A 19,615-nucleotide genomic window follows, 5' to 3' on the forward strand; every position below is an offset into this window, starting at 1 on the left:
CTGAAAATATGAGATCTAAGCTGAAACCACCAAACTGTATAATGTACCTGCCAAGGAGGCAGGCAGGGACTGAGTGAGGCTGCCTGGGGGCTGAGGGATGATTGAATATGGAAACACTAGTGATGGGAGTTGACACTGTTGGTGGGACTGTTGAAATATTACATATTTCAACCTACTTAAAACTCAACTATCAATAACTTTGTAAACCATGGCTGTTTAATTAAATTTTAGAACTTTTTGAAAGAAAGAAAGAAAGAAAGAAAGAAAGAAAGAAAGAAAGAAAGAAAGAAAGAAAGAAAGAAAGAAAGAAAGAAAGAAAGAAAGAAAGAAAGAAAGAAAGAAAGAAAGAAAGAAAGGAAGGAAGGAAGGAAGGAAGGAAGGAAGGAAGGAAGGAAGGAAGGAAGAGAGAGAGAGAGAGAAGAGAAAGAAAGAAAGAAAGAAAGAAAGAAAAGAAAGAAAGAAAGAAAGAAAGAAAGAAAGAAAGAAAGAAAGAAAGAAAGAAAGAAAGAAAGAAAGAAAGAAAGAAAGAAAGAAAGAAAGAAAGAAAGAAAGAAAAGAAAGAAAGAAAGAAAAAGAAAGGAAGAAAGAAGAAAAAGGAGTTGGAAGGACCCTTGCTGGAGGGTTGAAGTAGGTTGTCTGTCAGTCATAGCCCCTCACATACTCTTGAACTGCAAACAACTGGGATCACCTCACCCCTTATTTGTGGTCAAACTTCTCACTGTCACATTCAAAATCCCTAAGTTCCAGGATGGAGTCCCTTGTCTTTAACACATGGCCCACCATGAAAAGAGTTGGTTAGGTTGACAAGCCAATATAGTGAATTCTCTGCTGAAGACAGTTTGCATCTGCTTTGGTGGTCCGTGACACAGTCCTACTCTCCTGGGCCTGTTCTGAGAATGGCTCTGAGTGCTCATGGGAGCACAAGCTGGGGAGGTCCCTCATGGGGAATCACCACCTCCTGGGATATGTGATACCTCCTTTTGTTGCCCTCTCCAGCCAACCCCCGACTATCACAGCCTGCAGGAAGGCCTGCCCTACCTGGACATGGTGATTGCTGAGACCCTGAGAATGTACCCACCAGCTTTCAGGTACCACCTCACACTCCTCAGCACCAAGCAGGGGCTCCTACACTCTGTCGGCATTTGTGGGCGCTCAAACACAGGGATTGGTTCTGGGCAGACTTGAATTGTTTGTAGACCCCATGCGGGCAGTGAAAGCATTTCTTCTGAGATAGAAGCCTCCCTGACGGCCTTCCATTTGCTTGCTTGCTTGCTGCTTGTTTGCTTCCTTCCTTCCTTCCTTCCTTCCTTCCTTCCTTCCTTCCTTCCTTCCTTCCTTCCTTCCTTCCTTCCTTCCTTCCTTCCTTCCTTCCTTCCTTCCTTCCTTCCCTCCTCTTTCCCTCCTTCCTTTCTCCCTCCCTGTTCTCTCTTCTTTCCTTCCTCTCTTCTTCCTCTCTTCTTTTCTTTCTCTTTCTTCTTTCTTTCTTTCTTTCTTTCTTTCTTTCTTTCTTTCTTTCTTTCTTTCTTTCTTTCTTTCTTTCATTCTTTCTTTCTTTCTTTTTCTTTCTTTCTTTCTTTTCTTTCTTTCTTTCTTTCTTTCTTTCTTTCTTTCTTTCTTTCTTTCTTTCTTTTTCTTTCCTCTCTCCCTTTATTTTCTCTCTCCTTCCTTTTTCTCTTTCTCCCTTTCCTCTCTTCCTTTTTTTTTCCTTCCAAGGAAAGTACTCAAACAGATCAGAAACTCATTTCCCCTGGATGAAGCCTTGCACAAGCCTGTACATGTCTGTGTTGAGGCATGTTGCAGTGCTAGTGGACCAGCCCCTCTCCACCGCCAAGTCATTGTGCAGTGCTCCTGCTCCCCCCTCCTTATGAGCAGCCAGCCCCCTGTGAGGCATTGGGGAGACACTGCCCTTACCTGGGAATGGGGGTTTGTGCTGCCCAGCTCTGTGTTTCTGCTCTATGAGTTTGGGGGCAATGCATCTGCTCCCACCCTCACTTGAAGAGAGACTTGGGGCATGTCTCTTGGGAATGAAGGGGAAGGGGCTCTGAGCTAATATATTGCTGGCTTTCATGGGGCTACACAGAGCAGCTTCACCTCCTTTTCCAGGCAGGGACCTAGAAGAAGTGATTCCTATGGGTGGGTTCCATCAAAAACTACTAGCTAATCTCATCAGACACAGAACTGCCTGAACTAGAGATAAACATGCTTTGCAAGCACAGGCCCAGGGTCAATCCTCAGAACCACATGACCCCCTGAGGAAGGGAGGGACCTTGAACACAAAGCCAGGACTAGCCCCCAAGTGTACCCACTATGCTCCCCAAGCCCAAACACACAGAACTGTGTATGGTGAGTCATTCTTCCTCTGTCCAGACAAGATGCTCATGTGCTTCATTCAGCCCAGGCATAGAATTGGGTGGGGGGGGGGTGAATCTAGAGAATTTTTTTTATCGTTGCCTCACCTGGAAATACTGTATTTCAAGGACACCAACACATAGCTTTGCTAACCTTCTTATCTATTAAAATAAAAAAAAAAAAAACAGAACTTCGTTGACCCACTCCTCTTATGAAAGAATCCCTAGAAGTTAGCTGACCCACTCGTTTCTCTATGAAATAACTCCCAGAACAGCTTTTGCAGCATACAAACCTGTTCCTGCTCCATTCCTGTTCCAGGAATGATCCCCTGTGGATCATTCTGCAGAATCTACTGGTCTTTGATGTGGCCAGACCTAAGGTCCAGATATGTGCAGAGGAGAAGGCCCCGTTTTCCAACACACAGGAGGGGCTTTCAGCCAAGTCCAGTTGCTTTCAGTAAAATTTTTTTAAAAACAGAGTGGTGGGAAGAGCCTCATTTGGTCACTTGAGAATTGAGGTCGCATACATGGAGCCCCACACCCCACTCTGATTTGAGTGCTGGGGAGTGGCTGCCAGCTCCAGGCCTATATTAACCGTATTAGTAACTTAGGCTGTGGATAAGGGTCTCTAGCCCAGCCTTTCATGTTCTATGAAAAGCTGCCTAATAGAACATATTAAAGACTGTTCTATTAAAGGCTCATAGCCGAGTGATAGATGTGGCATGGGGCTGTGTGTAGCTCTTACTTAATCTCTTTTATAAGCGGGAACAGGGCGAAATAGTAATTAGGATAATCATTTCATCTCCTCTAAGAGAGTTAGGGAAGCCCAGTCCTGCAGCCTGAAATAAAAGACAGCATCAATTACTTGATTTTTAAAAGAATTGTTTATCACCAAAGTAGCATGCTTATACTTACAAGCAGAAGTGATGCTTTTCCCCCAAAAGTCTAAGTTATATGAGCATGTAAAAAGTCAAACTTTAAAACATCAATGGAGTCCAGAAAGAGACTACAGGGGTAAGACACTTGCTTTGTACATGCTGACCTGGATTCCATCCCCAGCACCATATATGGGCCCTTCCAGGAATAACCTCTGAGCATAGAGATACAAGTAAACGTCCTTGAGCAATGCTAGGTTCCCTCCAATCCAATAAATATTTTTATAAACAACTATCATGACAATGGTAGTGAGAAAAATAGACTGCCTATCTCCAATACAGGCAGGGAGTGGGAGAGGAGGGAGATGGTTGCATTGGTGGTAGAAAGGTTGCACTGGTGAATGGGGTGTTCTTTTTTATGACTGAAACCCAACCACAAACATGTTTATGATCATGGTGATTAAAATAAAGACATTATGCAAAAAAATTTTATAAATAAAACATGAGCAGGGTGGGGGCCGGAGGAGTGGTGCAAAGGGTAAGGCGTCTGCCTTGCATGTGCTAGCCTAGGATGGACCGTGGTTTGATCCCCCGGAGTCCTATATTGTCCCCCAAGCCAAGAGTGATTTCTGAGCACATAGCCAGGAGTGACCCCTGAGCGTCTCCGGGTGTGACTGAAAAACAAAAACAAAACAAAACAAAACAAAAAAAACATGAACGGGGTGACTAGAAGATAACACAGCAGGTAGAGTGCTTGCCTTGCACGAAAACTGAGCCAAATTCAATCCCATAATTTGCCTTCTCCTCTGCACATATCTGGACCTTAGGTCTGGCCACATCAAAGACCAGTAGATTCTGCAGAATGATCCACAGGGGATCATTCCTGGAACAGGAATGGAGCAGGAACAGGTTTGTATGCTGCAAAAGCTGTTCTGGGAGTTATTTCATAGAGAAACGAGTGGGTCAGCTAACTTCTAGGGATTCTTTCATAAGAGGAGTGGGTCAACGAAGTTCTGTTTTTTTTTTTTTTTATTTTAATAGGTAAGAAGGTTAGCAAAGCTATTAGATCCCCAGAGTCCTGTCAGGAGAGATCCTTGAGTGCAGAGCCAGGAGTAAGTTAGTGTGGCCCCCAAACTAACACATCAAAGGCTTTCACCATTGCCATTCAGTAAAATATGGCCCTATTAATGGAGGGGTGGAGAGACTAGATTGAATGCTAAGCAAAAGAGGTGGGATGGCCAGGGGAATTCCGAGGAGCAAAGGCCCTGGGCAGTAGGGGCTGCATCTCTGAGATGGCGCGTTTCATGTCTTCCAACTCAAGCCAGACCTCACTTGCCAGCTGTCCACCTGTTCCGTGCTCTGACTGGCATTGAGGCAGGGTTAACCCTTTGTACCCGGCAGGTTCACACGGGAGGCGGCGAAGGACTGTGAGGTGCTAGGGCAGCGCATTTCGGCGGGCGCTGTGCTGGAGATGGCGGTGGGCGCCCTGCACCACGACCCTGAGTTCTGGCCCAGACCAGAGGTCTTCGACCCAGAGAGGTGAGCCCAGTCATTCCCTGTCCTAAGACATGCCTCTTCTCGTGGACATGCCCCTCACACGGCCACACCCCAGCAATTAGATGGAGGTGTCTGAGGAAATAAATAGTGGTGTCATTTAAGTGTCCCAGAGTTCCCAAAAAAAGATGGCATAGCAAATAGGGTGCCTATTGTGTACGTAGCTGATCCAAGTTCTATCCAGGTATCATACACTTATGGTCCCCCTGGTTCTGCCAGGAGTTATCTCTGAGCACCAGGAGTAAACCTTAAACACTACTGGGCTTGACCCTCAAAACAGTCCCAGCTGACCTCAAAGGCTTAGTAGTAGCACCCGCCCATGACCCTCACCCCAGTTTAACAACCTTGGTATATCAAACCGAGAAAGGACATAGGAGACAATAGCTCCGGTTGGTTCCCTGGAAAGAAACTCAACATTTCCTCTTTTTCTTTTTTCTTTTTTTTTTTTTTTTTTTTTTTTGGTTTTTGGGCCACACCCGGCAGTGCTCAGGGGTTACTCCTGGCTTCATGCTCAGAAATCGCTCCTGGCAGGCTCAGGGGACCATATGGGACGCCGGGATTCAAACCGATGACCTTCTGCATGAAAGGCAAACGCTTTACTCTCCAGGCTATCTCTCCGGCCCCTCTTTTTCTTTTTTAAACAAAATTGGGATTTGATCCAAGGATGCCAACTAAATTTTGCCACAAATTCATAAAATCTCTTTGTTGGCCTGAATCTTATTTGGATGGGATTCACTCTCTAAATTTTATTTTCAAGATCTCTGATTCAATATTATCTTGAGTAGGGAACTGGGGAGATGACTCAGAGGTTAGCAGAGGCCAGACACAGCATGCACATGGCCCTAAATTCAATTCCAGGCCTGTATGGGCTCCTGAGTCCTGCTGGGTGTTGCCCTGGAAGTCCCCAGTACCACTGGCACAAACACTGAAACATCTCACTGGAAGAGCTAGGCATGGCATCTAGGCACCGTGCTTGGGAGCTCCATTCCGTGGGTAGGCCTCTCTTTCTCTCCCCATTAGAGTCCAATGATGCATTTCTTATGTGCTCTTGCAAGAGGTGGGCAGGGGGCTAAATAGGGGGTTGGGTAAATAGCATTGTGTTTCAAAGTCTGGAGATGCAGTAAAAATTGAACCAGCAACACCTTTGAAAACAAAAATATGTGTTTGTATCATAACAGAAAGGATCAGCCAAGGGCTCCTTGGGCATGGGAAGCATAGATGCAGTAAGAAGGAAGAGAGAAGGTTATTATGGAACAGCACCTGCCGCACAGCTTTATGCACAAGCCACACAGCAATGCTGCAGTTCATCTGCAGTTGCTGGAAGCGCATCTCAGAAGTTCTGATCCCATCAATGACCATGGTTCAAGTTCATAGTTTGGACAAAGCAGGACAGGCTTTGGGGAAGGGTAGTGAGACATGCCCCTCGTGGACATGTCCTTCCAGCCCTCATATCTATTATCTCTGTGTATTACTACAATAATGTGTTTTATTAAAACCTACAGATGAGTGAGACTATTCTGTGTCTATCTCCTTATGACTTATTGTACTCAGCATATAATAGTTTCCATGGTCACCCATGTATAGGGCAAAAGACATTATGCTAGAATTACAGGTAATAGGTGATGATAGTTGTCACCTTGCAATTGGGTTGACAGGCAAGGAGGACAGAATTCTGAGAATGAGGCTGAGAGGGCAAGGGTGCCTCTGGGTTTTTGGGGGGGGGGGCTTGCTGAGGGGAGTCCCCAGCTGCAGAACCTGAGGAGTGGGACCTGGAGAAAAGAGGGTCCAAGGAAGGTCCCATACCCGGCCAGGGAATTGTTTTTTTGTTTTGTTTTGTTTTGTTTTTGGGGGTTTTTTTTCAGTATCTTGTTTTTGTTTTGTTTTTGTTTTTGTTTTTTTGTTTTTGGGCCACACCCAGGGTTGCTCAGGGGTTACTCCTGGCTGTCTGCTCAGAAATAACTCCTGGCAGGCACGGGGGACCATGTGGGACACCGGGATTCGAACCAACCACCTTTGGTCCTGGATTGACTGCTTGCAAGGCAAACACCGCTGTGCTATCTCTCCGGGCCCTTTTTTTAGTATCTTTATGTAGGGCCCAGAGAGGTGGCCCTAGAAGTAACGTGTCTGCCTTCCAAGCGCTATCCTAGGACTGACCTAGGTTAGATCCCCTGGCATCCCATATGGTTCTCCCCAAGACAGGAGCAATTTTTGAGTGCATAGCCAGGAGTAACCCCTCAGCATTAAATGGGGGTGGCCCTCCTGAAAAAAATAAAAACAAAACAAAAAATATCCTCATTTAAGCACCATGATTACAAACATGTTTGTAGTTGGGTTTTAGTTATATAAAAGACCACCACCTTTTACCAGTGCAACATTCCCATCACCAATGCAACCCATCTCTCTCCTCCCCCACCCCTTGCCTGTATTCAAGACAGGCATTCTATTTCTCTCAATCACTATCATTGTCATGATAGCTGTTAGTGTGGTTATTTCTCTAACTGGACTCACCTCTCTCTGTGGTAAGCTTCATATCGTGGGCTTGTCCTTCCAGCCCTCATCTCTATTATCTGTGTATTACTACAATAATGTGTTTTTATTTTATTAAAACCCATAGATGAGTGAGACTATTCTGTGTCTAACTCCCTATGACTTATTTTACTCAGCATATAATAGTTTCCATGTTCATCCATGTATAGGAAAATTTCATGACCTCATTTTTTCTGACAGCTGAATAGTATTCCATTGTGTATATGTACCACAGTTTCTTTAGCCATTCATCTGTTGTTGGACATCTGAGTTGTTTCCAGATTCTAGTTATTGTAAATAGCACTGCAATAAATATAGGTGTGAGGAAGGTATTTTTGAATTGTATTTTTGTGTTCCTAGGGTATGTCCCTAGGAGTGATATAGCTAGATCATATGGGAGCTCAATTTCCAGTTTTTTGAGTAATCTCCATATTGTTTTCCATAAAGGCTGGACTAGACAGCATTCCCACCAGCAGTGAATGAGAGTTCTTTTCTTCCCACATCCCTGCCAGCACTGATTGTTCTTGTTCTTTGTGATGTGTGTCAGTCTCTGTCAGGGCAGGGAATTTGGGGCCAGCCCTGACCGTGCTGCCCACCCACAGGTTCACAGCTGAGGCCCAGCGACTCCGCCGACCCTTCACATACCTGCCATTTGGGGTGGGACCCCGGAGCTGCCTTGGAATGCGGCTTGGACTACTGGAGGTGAAGCTGACTCTGCTCCACATCCTGAGCAAGTTCCACTTTGAGGCCTGCACCCAGACTCAGGTGAGCCCCAAACAAGGAAGTAGACTGTTCTGAGACTGTTGTGTTAATGTCTTCTGTAGCACAAGACTGGGCTGCCCCAATATCCTGCAGAGGAGACCTTAGTCCCACTCTGTAGACAAGTGATTAAGAAAAAGCACAGCAAACCAGAGCGTATAGGGCATATAGATGCTTTGCGTGCCCTGTTCCCTGGTATGAAGCCCTGAAGGACTCCAAGCACTGCCAGGTGTGGCTCTGGTGGCACCACAGACCAAGCAGCACCACAACCTGCATCTTGCTTTGGTTTGGTTTTGGAGCTACATTCAGTAATGATCAAAGGTTATTCCTAGCATTGCACTGAAGGATCATTCCTGGCAATGCTCAGGGGACCATATGCGGTAACAGAGATTGAAACTCAGTTGACTATCAAGGCAAGCACCTACTCACTGTGCTCTCTCTCTCCCATCCTCACATTGAACTACTGGTCTCATTAGCCAAAAACCACACTGGTGGAAGATGGGGTGCTAGTTTGTATTGTGCACAAAAGCAAATCATTAACATTATAAACCACAGTGCTTAAATAAAAAAAGGGGTGGGGAATGAGGGGCCAGAGTGGTGGTTTGATCCCCCAGCGTCCCATATGGTCTCCCAAGCCAGGAGCGATTTCTGAGCTCATAGCCAGGACTAACCCCTGAGCGTCACTGGGTGTGGCCCCAAAACCAAAAACAGAGGGGGAATGACCACTAGGCCCTCTGAGCACTGCTTGGGGGAGCTTCCTTCTCAAAGAAAAAGAGATTAATTTGCCTGAGGTCACAGAGTTGGTCTGAGGGCTTACAGGGTGATCTGGAGCAGAGGGTCCCTCTAGCACTCAGCCTAGTGCCCCCAGAGCAATGCTCATGCCCTCTTTCAGCCATAAAGTGGTAACAAGCAAGTGAATGATGAGGCAGTGAGTGAACAAAGGGCTTCATCCCCTCCTGAACATTCCTCTCTCCTCCTTGGGTCTGTCCTGGCTCTGTCCTGTGTGGTGTTGTTCTGTCCTGCACTGATTGGTCCAGCCACCCTCCACCCCCTACTTAGCTGAAGACCTGGACAAGGACAGAACAAAGCACAGTGCTGGACAGTGATACGGCTTGTTCACAGAGGCATGGCCTTTGACTGAGACAGGCTGTGGTACCCGAGGAACCATGAGATAGTCAAAGCCTTGGCTATTCCTTCAAAATCCCCTAACAGTTCTTGAGTTCTGCTCACACAGCTTCTCTAAGTCCTAGCCCTATCCCCAGCATCATCTCTTTCAGGCAGTCTTCCCAGATTTGGCCAGACCCAAAGATCTCCTTAGATCAGGGGTCTGCAACCTTTAAGACATAAAGAGTCACTTGGACTCGTTTCCAAAGTGGAAAAAAACTTGAGAGCCGCAAAATCATTGTGACATTTAAAACAAATATAGCACTGCATATATTGTTTCTTATATAATAATACAGGATCTCTGAAGAAAAAAAAGAACTTCACTTAACAATGTAAAACATAAATTTGTGCAAATAGCCAATTAAAATATTTAAGTAATACTGCCCTCCCGCGCCCCCCCCCCCCCCGCTCCCTCCTATCGGCCCTACTGTTGAAACCTCAGCAAAGCTTCCAAAGAGCCGCAGGTTGCCGACCCCTGCCTTAAATAGTCCTTAGATATTTCAAGGTTGTCTAGCTCTGTGCTTTCTACTGTATTAGCCATTATATTGGCTATTTAAATTTGTGAGGGTGCAGGGCTCCCAAATGGTGCTCAGGTTTGGGGGTCCAGGTTCCCCTCCCAACAATTCTTAACCAGAGAACCTGTAGTAGGGTGATACCTGAGTCCAGACTGAACTCCTGTGGTGCTGGGCGGGGAGATATGGTCCTCAGATCTAGCCATGTCTGCTTCACATGAAGCATGTGTCTAGACATCTGTAACATCCCTGACTCAAAACATTTTTTTAATCTTTATTTAAGCACCATGATTATGAGCATGTTTGTAGTTGGGTTTCAGTCATAAATAGAATACCCCCTTCACCAGTGCAACCTTCCCATCACCAATGCCTCTCATCTCCTTCCTCCCCCACCCCCCCCCCCCGCTTGTATTCCAGACGGGCATTCTACTTCTCTCATTCTTTAACATTATCACGCTAGTTGTTAGTGTAGTTATTTCCCTAACAGCATTCACCACTCTTTGTGTGATCTTCAAATTGGAAGCCAGTCCTTCCCACCCTTCCAGCCCTTAACTCTATTGTCTCTGGGCCTTATTACAGTAATGTCTTTTTCTTAAAATTCATAAATGAGTGAGACTATTCTGTGTCTACCTCTCCCTGACTCAAAAATTAAAACTAATCAAATGGATTAGAAAGTGGTTCTCCACTCGTATTCACTGCTGGTGGAATACTGTCTAGTCCAATCTTTATGGAAAGCGATATGGAGATTCCTCCCAAAGCTGGAAATTGAGCTCCCATATGATCCAGCTATACCACTCCTAGGAATATACCCCTAGGAACATAAAAATACAATATAAAAATCCCTTCCTCGGGCCCAGAGAGATAGCACAGCGGCATTTGCCTTGCAAGCAGCCGATCCAGGACCAAAGGTGGTTGGTCGAATCCCGGTGTCCCATATGGTCCCTCGTGCCTGCCAGGAGCGATTTCTGAGCAGACAGCCAGGAGTAGCCCCTGGGCACAGCCGGGTGTGACCCAAAAACCAAAAAAAAAAAAAAAAAAAAAACCACCAAAAACCAAAAAAAATAAATAAATAAACAGATGAGTGGCTAAAGAAACTGTGGTACATATACACAATGGAATATTATGCAGCCATCAGGAGAGATGAAGTCATGCAATTTGGATGTACATGGAATCTATTATGCTGAGTGAAATAAGTCAGAGGGAGAGAGATAGACACAGAATAGTTTCACTCATCTCTGGGTTTTAAGAAAAATAAGACATTTTTACAATGATTCTCAGAGACAAAAGAGAGGAGGGCTGGAAGGTCTAGCTCACCACAAAGAGTGATGAATGCAGTTAGAGAAGTAACTACATTGAGAACTATCATAATAATGTGAATGAATGAGGGAACTAGACAGCCTATCTAGAGTCCAGGTGTGGGTGGGGTCGGGAGGAGGGAGATTTGGGACATTGGTGATGGGAATGTTGCACTGGTGAAGGGGTGTGTGTTCTTTTCATGACTAAAACATGACTGAAACCCAACTACAATCATATTTGTAATCAAGGTGTTTAAATAAAGATATTAATAAAGGGGCCGAAGAGATAGCTTGGAGGTAAGGCGTTTGCCTTTCATGCAGAAGGTCAGTGGTTCAAGTCCCGGCATCCCATATGGTCCCCCGAGCCTGCCAGGAGTGACCCCTGAGCACTGCCAGGTGTGACCCCCCCAAAAAAAAATAAAAAAAAAAAGTGGTTCCCCTTGGGCTGGAGGAATGGCTCAGGGGCATGTGGAGGATGAATCTCCTTTGACATCACCAGATTCCCCCAAGCACTAATGGATGAGACTCCTGAGCACTGTCTAGTGTGCCCCAAAAGTAGAGTGTGGCTCTTCCTTTCACTAATGAGCCATGTGACTCCACAGTCACACCTCAGAGGTAGCCAAGCAGCCATCAGGACAGCACTGGGTTAGTGTCTGGATTTTACGACACAGAGTTCATCTTGCTTTCAGGTAGAACTGTCAAACATCTGTAAAAAAGCTTTCAGTGCGGGGCTGACACACTGGCCAGGTGATAGTGTTTCCTGCCATGTATTGCTGAAGGGCACCTCACACCTGCCATCTACCTTGTGCCCTGCATGGCAGAGACCAAAGACCTGTTTCATTCCCTCCAAACAGCTTTCTGAATGGTCAAGTGCACCACAGATGAGCAAGGCAGTGTGGCAACTGAGCGCCCAAATCCAGGGTAGAAGGGAGGCTTGACTAACCAGTGTGTGAGAGGAGTTTCATAGAGGGTGTGAGAGGAGGGAATGTTAGGCTCTGCCTGACTCTTGGAACATCCACTTTTTTTTTTTTAATTGTATTGAAACCACAGTGATATAAAAAATCCTTCATAGTTGGGGTTTCAGACATACAATGGATTCAGGGCCAATCCCACCACCAGTGTTAATTGCCCTCCACCAATGTCCGCCAAGTACATCCCATACCACCACCCCCTCCCAGCCTGCCAATACAATAAGTCCACTTTAAGTTTAAATTGTTAATTTGGATCTCTTGATTCTATTGTTGTTGCCTTTGGCTTGGATATTTAGTTCTGTCCTTTTTTTTTTTTTAACAACACCTATGCACCTGAGAACATTTGGCCCCTGGCCCCCATCCTTTCATATTTGTTTTCTCCTCTTATACTCAGTTTTTTTCCTTCTCCTTACTATACTCTCGATTTATGGGTGTTTGAGACAACTCTCACTTAGACCATTGCTTTTCTTCACGCAGTTATTCTAAATAGCACATATAAGTGATGCCATTCTGTATTTAGCCTTCTTTTTGTGGCTTACTTCATTTAACATAATATCTTCTAATTCCATCCATGTTGCTGCAAATTGCATGATTGTGTCATTTCTTATCACTATGTAGTAATCCATTGTGTATATGTACCACATCTTTAAGATCTACTCATCTGTTGTTGGGCATTTAGGTCAATTCCAAGTCTTAGCTGTTGTACTGAATGCGGTAATAATTAGCAGTGTGCATACATTCTTTTTCATGAAAAAAATTTTTTTTTATTTTTTGGGTCACACCTGCAGCACTCAGGATTTACTCCTGGCTCTACGCTCAGAAATCACTCCTGGCAGGCTCAGGGGACCATATGGGATGCCAGGACTCAAACCACTGCCCTTCTGCGTCTAAGGCAAACACTACTGCTGTGCTATCTCTCCAGCCCCTTCATGAATGTTTTTATATTCTCGGGATGGATAGCCAAAAGGGGGATTGCTGGGTCATCTGGTAGCTCAATTTAGAGTTTACTAAGAACCTTCCATACTGTTTTTCATAGGGGTTAGACCAGGCAGAATTCCCACCAGCAATGAGAATTCCTTTCTCACTACATCCCTGTTAACAGAGGTTGTTCCCATTCTCACTGGTATAAGGTATCTCATTGTTGCCTTGATTTGGATTTCCCAATATTAAGTGAAGAGCATTTTTTCGTGTCTGTTGGCCATCTGTTTGTCTTCCTCAGAGAAGTGCCTGTTTAGTACTCTCCCCACTTTTTGATTGTTTTTTGAAGTTAACCTTTGTGAGTACTTTGTATATATATCTCCTAGATATCAAACCTTTATCTAATGTGTTGAGTGCAAAAATTTTCTCCCAGTTAGATGCCTTCTAATTTTAGTCCATGTTTCTTTTGTCATACAGAGCTTTTTAGTTTGATGTAGTCCCATTTATTTAGGTTTGATGTTATCTCTTTATTTCTCTCTTTTTAATGCAAATCCCTTACCCACCATACAATTGTTCTAGCCCCTGGAAGTTAGGATCTTTTTCACACGTGTTAACTGGCTTCTGCTAAGTGTTCTCTGATTCACTTATGACACCAACTGCCCTGAGCTAGCACAAATTCAACAGGATAAAGATGCAGTCCCACAGGACTGTCCCCCTTTCCTTTATATCTGTGCCAGTTTCAAGTTCAGGTTGCCACCTTTGCTTTTCTGATCAACCAGTTATAAATTGGATTTCCATCACTCTTCCTTAAGTTTGATAATTTGAGAAAATGGTTCGCAGAATTCAAGCAGTGTAGTTATTAGGTCACTAGGCTTATTATGAAAAATGCAACTCCTAGCAGAGGAAGAATGTGGGCCGGGGCCCGGAGAGATAGTACAGCGGTGCTTGCCTTGCAAGCAGGCGATCCAGAACCTAAGGTGGTTGGTTCAAATCCCGGTGTCCCATATGGTCCCCCGTGCCTGCCAGGAGCTATTTCTGAGCAGACAGCCAGGAGTAACCCCTGAGCACTGCTGGGTGTGGCCCAAAAGCCCCCCCCCCAAAAAAAAAAAAAGAAAGAAAGAAAAAGAAATAGCTCCTGGCAGGCACGGGGGACCATATGGGACACCGGGATTTGAACCAACCACCTTTGGTCCTGGATCAGCTGCTTGCACCGGCAAACACTGCTGTGCTATCTCTCCAGGGAGATCTTCAATCTTTTTCTGAAGTATTCTGAAGTCCTCCTCATTCAGTATTGGGAGATTGTGTGTGTGTGTGTGTGTGTGTGTGTGTGTGTGTGTATTTTTTTTCTTCTTCAGAAATCCATCTATTTCTTCTAGGTTCTCCATCTTAACAGAGTAGTTGTTCATAATAAGCTCTCATGATGTCTTGGATTTCTTGGGGTTCTGTTGTATTCTCCCCTTTCTGATCTGAATATTTTCCCTTTTTTTCCCTTGTCTTGCCAATGGTTTGTATATGTTATCTCTCAAAAAATCAGCTCCTGGTTTAATCAATTCTTTGTATTCTTTTGTTTCTATATTGTTGGTTTCTGCTCTGATTTTTATTATGGAACATCCACTTATTATCAGTGAGTTTTTGCAGGCTTATTAGAAGGATAAACCCAGCCCCTGCAGGTTTTACTGGCCTGGAAAGGAGCACAGCAGGAGCAACACATCTGGTGCTGCAGGAGCAGAGCTCATCCCAAGAGGCTCCTATGGGGAACATGTGTGCTCCTTCAGTACCCCTAGCTCAGTTCTCACATCCCTGCTGCCAAGCACTTTACTGGCAATCTCATTATTTGTGACCAATGTCTCCATTTCCTCCACTTCAGGTCCCGCTCCAGTTGGAGTCCAAAGCTGCTCTAGGGCCCAAAAAAGGTGTCTACATCAAGATTGTTTCCCATGACACGGTGACAACTGGCACCCCCAAATTCCAAGAAAATCCTTGTGTGGAAATTTGAACTTTGGGGGAAGTTTACCTTCAGCACGCAAGGGATGAAAGATTATTTGGCTAAAATTTCCCTGATGACTTAATAAACCTTCATTCCTGCTCTCAACTCTACCCTGTCAATGGTGTGGGAAGCACTACACAGTTCCCACCATAAGACTGCTGAGAAATAAGCCAAAATGTCTGATAGGAGACAAAGGTGGAGTCAGGAAGGGTTTTTATTTATTCATACAAAAACCTCAAGATGGAAGAATCCCTCATAGCACTCTAGTAGCATGATACACAGATGAGAAAGGCCCATGGTCTTGCCATTGTTTCAGGCTTGAGTTTGACATAAAAATGATCCTGGGCATAAGGGATAGTTCCGTGGAGAAGGTGCTTGCCTTGCATGTGGCTGACCCAGGTTCAGTCCCTGAATCACCCTATATGCTCTCCCAAGATGCACCAAGTGTAATCCCTGAGTGAAAAGCCAGGAGTAAGCCTTGAACATAACCATGTCTGGCCCCAAAATAAAAAAAGGTCTGGAATACAGTGGGTAGTGTATCAGCCTAGTACACAGCTGGCTCAGGTTCAACCCTGGCACCCCATATGGTCCCGAGCACTGTAGAACGAAGAGTAAACCATAAGCATAGCCAAGTATGAATGACCCAATAACAAAACAAAAAGACAACAAACCAAAGACATTATTTAGAAATTCCACTTCAAAAGTGGTTTGAAGGAATTCTCATTTACTTTAAACAACACTCTAGTAGAGCCGGAGTAGCATGGAGGTAAGGCGTTTGCCTTGCATGCAGAAGGGCAATGGTTCAAATCCCATATGGTCCCCCAAGCCTGCCAGGAATGATTACTGAGCACAGAGCCAGGAGTAACTCCGGAGCGCTGCTGGGTGTGACCCAAAAACCAAACCAAAACAAAAAAACCCACAACACCCTAGTGGCTACAATGAGTTCCAGAAGTAGATTTAAGATCAAGGGATGGGAAAATGTGGGGGTTCTGAGTGAGAATCTTTCCACACAACCAACAGACTGGATCTGCGGGATGACACTGGGGTGTCATGTCTGGACATTGGGTGTAAGTTTCTGAGTCTGCTGTCCTAAGTGAGGTTCTAGGATCATTCTCTCTTTGTGTTCCACAGATTTAAACTGCCTTGGGACAGAATAACAGGACACATCTGAATAGGAAAGTGGGGTGGTGGTGAGTGAGATGGATAAAACCCTGCTAAGCCAGTAAAGGAAAGCAAGTTACAAAGAGCAGAGCCTTGAAGACAAAGCCAGCTGTCAGCATCTCTGTGAGGAACACAACCAACCAGTATACATACTGGTGGGTAAGGCAGTGCATAGGCCAAGCCCACATCATAACCACAGCCTACTTCATCCAACAGTAAACACACAGGTTCTGTGCATCTCTAGTGGAAAAACAGGAAAACCCAAAATATAAGTTATGCAAATGTTATCAGACTGTATATGTGACCAAATTGCTCCAGCTATGCAAGTTGACAACCTTGAACTTTCTGCACCATTAGCTTGGAGACAAAACCACCCCCAGCCTTGTCAAGGTCGGTAACAATGAGCCCCGTTACAGCCCCAAGACCCAGGGAAGGGCTGTGCCAGCAGGGGCTCTAGATGCTGAGGAATACACACATACCACTCAGATAAAGGAGTTTATTCTTAGACTGTGACATTTGTAGCAAGACAGTTTAGATCCAACAGGGACTAGCAGCTTAGAGGTGTAGGACAGACTTCCCACTGTAGCCATGTGCTCTAAGGATGGGGTTCTGGAGCTTGGGGCTAGTCTTAAGCCAGAAACCCTGGAGCAGCTGCCTGAGTTAGAGCAGGGTCACCCAGACGCCTGTGCCTCTCTCCAATTTTCATGGGTCTTGGCTACTGCATCCCTGGACAGAAATGAAACATCCCACAACTTCACAGGGAGACAATTTCTTAAAACTAATCTATAAAACTGGGCCACAGCATTACAAAGAGTCAACAATAAAATTTGGGTAATATCCTAATAAAAACTACTGACGGGCTTGCAGACTCTCGCTAATAGCCAGTGCACAGCGAGCCCTCTGACTTAAAAGTGGGAACTCATCAGTGAGAGAGATTGGGAATGTAACCGTTTCCCCAAGTCAACAAGAATGGCTCATTAAAAGCATCTTAGACCACCCCGAGTGCTCAGAGAGCCATTTCCAAGCACAGGCCAGAGAAGATACAGAGACCCACTTTGGGCGGGGGTTCACTGATGCCCTCCAAAGAAAGAGGCCAGGGAGACCCTGAAAGGTGCGAGTGGGGCCGGCTATGGGAACCTGCTGGAGACTGTGTACTTGATGATATACTCGGGATACACCTGATGCTTCTCGAAGACCACGAAGATAGAGGGATCAGAGACACTGTTCACACAGCTGTCGTAGAAAACATCCTTGTTGTCCTTTGTTGGGGGGCGCATAAAGGAGGGGCTCCCACGGATGAACTCGCCCACTAGCACCCGTGCCAGGAACATGGTGTAGGAGTGCTTATCTTCTGGGGTGCAGTAGTGATGTGAGTAGGCAGCATCTCGGGCAAAGTAGCTCCCTGTAACAACAGAGTGTGGTTTAATGAGGTATCCAGAGATCATCCACAGGCCCTGCCACTGAACCAGGCAACTCCTGGCCCTCCTGCAGGGTGTGGAGGGGTGGCCAATCTCAGAAAGAACAATTCTCTGGGTTCTCTGTCACCTAATGAACTCTGGGATCCACAAGCCCCATGTCTACTTGCCCCCTGCTAGCAATAGGGTTATCCTTCCCAGGAGCTACATAAGGACTCACACCCCAACAGCCCAGCCACCGAGAATTGGATGACAATGTATCTGCCCCATCATTTCTGCTTGAAACCCACTCTGATGGATAGCAGAGCCTAAGGGGAGCCCAGTCATGAGTTAGAAATGAACAATTCCACTGCTCTCACTTCACGGGAAATAACCAACCAAAGCCAACAAACCAGCAATACCCAACAAAAATCGCCATTACGAGTAATTACAAATATAAGTTTGTTCACTAATTGGAAAGGGGAATGCAGCAGTGGGGTCACGTTAAGGCAATAGTCCCAAACAACAAAGCTTTTACAGTGAGGTGTGAAGCTGAGCTTCCCAAAGCCTGGCAGGAGGAGACACATGCCATCTCCTAGAAAACGGCCATGAAACACAGAGAAAAGGGGTGAGAAAGCCAGCAGGGCTAATACTGAATCTGATCCATCCAAGTAACTAACATCCATTGGGAACTGTTTCGACATTATTCCTATAACTTTCAAACACTCCATTAATGTCCTCACAGTGCCTGGATGGCAGATGCTCGGCTTTCAACTGTTATCCTAACAACTCTGCCCCCCCCCTACCCCCCGCCCCGGTCTGTCAGGGAAGTAGAATCTCAGCTGGGACTATCCTGAGTTCCTGGTCCCTCCCTCAGTCCCTATGTGTAAACAGTCAGTCCCAGACTCACCCTTGCCAAAGGAAGTGCCGTGAAGCCCACAGACCCTCCAGTCAAAGTTCTGCTGGCAGATAGTATTAACCAAAGTGGACTCAGTGCCATGGAACAGCTTCCTCTCATCCACTGTCTTGCCTCCATTTCTCTTCTGCATTTGTGCTTTTTGCCTGAAGTCCCAGGAGACAACAGTTAGTTCCTCCCACCTATTTGCTTCTGGGGACCTTAGTGGGAGGTGCTGAGGCCACTCTGGTTCCCCTCAGGACCTGCCCTGGGTCTCTTTTGCAGCCTGATGGGAGCATGCAGTGCTCAGCAAGCCTGGCTGATCTCTGGGATTATCCCTGAGATCTCTCTCGGGGACACTAAAGAAGTACCCCAAGGTGCAGCACCCACTTACCACTGGTAGACTTCCCAGAGGGCCAGGTTCTGGATGCGCTTGATCTTCTGGACAGAATAGTTGGGCAGTGTTTGTTTGAAGAGGGCTAAGACGTCCTGATATTCCTCAGAGGACGAACTCAGAGTGATTTTCTGCAGTGGTCAGATAAGGTCCCTGTCATGGACCCTAAACCACAGACAGCCCTTCTTTGGGATGTCCTAGGATCCATGATGGGCACTGACTCCCAAGAAAGTTCATGCTTTTACCTTGATGCCCCAGAGCAGACTCCACAGCCAGAGACCCTAGAACTGGAGTTACTATATAGGGGAGCTAGATCAGACCAGGTTAGCTGAGGAATCTCCACACAGCTAGGCAAGAAGAGCCACAGTGGCAAAGGGATGTCTACTGTGACTGCCTCTCCAGGGGTGTGTGACTCTTGGCTGCAACATGCATGACTTGCCAGAGAGACCCCAACCAGTGGCCAGTCTACACTAAGATCAACCACCCAACCCTGCCTGTATCAAGCCAGGCCCAGGATGACCCCATTCTGGAATTCCTGGAAGCCCCTCCACACCTTTCCCCCATCCCAAGGGCAGTCTACCACAATCCATACCCACCTCTGTGTATATCTGAACCTCTGATCAAGCTAGACTTCGGGGCTCCGAGTCCATCACTCATTTGCAAGAACAGCCCCAGCACCTTTCCTCTGTCAAAGGCTCTACCAGGTCAGGGCCACAGCATGGACCCAGGACTACCCCACGACTGCAGTCTCCTTGGCACAGCCAACTCTCTACTGCCTAAACCAAACCTCCCTGTGTTGAGCAGGATTTCTCTTCCTGCATCTCCCATCATCCTCCACATTCCTGCCCTCTCTACCAAGAGA

The 19,615-nt window shown here is 45.9% G+C and overlaps 2 protein-coding genes across 2 annotated transcripts in view; one reads left to right on the plus strand and one right to left on the minus strand.

The window, feature by feature from the left end:
• The window catches only part of TBXAS1 (thromboxane A synthase 1), a 180,265-nt gene extending 165,251 nt beyond the window's left edge, over positions 1 to 15,014 (plus strand). The window contains 4 exon segments of the mRNA XM_049783108.1: positions 997 to 1,088; positions 4,625 to 4,762; positions 7,906 to 8,068; positions 14,790 to 15,014. Of these exon segments, the coding sequence (XP_049639065.1) occupies positions 997 to 1,088; positions 4,625 to 4,762; positions 7,906 to 8,068; positions 14,790 to 14,918 (522 nt within the window). The 3' untranslated portion in view covers positions 14,919 to 15,014.
• A 2,124-nt stretch (positions 15,015 to 17,138) lies between these two features.
• Positions 17,139 to 19,615, minus strand: part of PARP12 (poly(ADP-ribose) polymerase family member 12) — a 33,683-nt gene continuing 31,206 nt past the window's right edge. The window contains exons 11-13 of the mRNA XM_049783221.1: positions 18,754 to 18,884; positions 18,375 to 18,526; positions 17,139 to 17,472 (exon numbers count right to left, since the gene is read on the minus strand). Coding sequence (XP_049639178.1) covers positions 17,198 to 17,472; positions 18,375 to 18,526; positions 18,754 to 18,884 — 558 coding nt within the window. The 3' untranslated portion in view covers positions 17,139 to 17,197. The remainder of the gene's footprint in view (positions 17,473 to 18,374; positions 18,527 to 18,753; positions 18,885 to 19,615) is intronic.

Source organism: Suncus etruscus, chromosome 1 (assembly GCF_024139225.1).
Source record: "Suncus etruscus isolate mSunEtr1 chromosome 1, mSunEtr1.pri.cur, whole genome shotgun sequence".
Lineage (NCBI taxonomy): Eukaryota > Metazoa > Chordata > Mammalia > Eulipotyphla > Soricidae > Suncus > Suncus etruscus.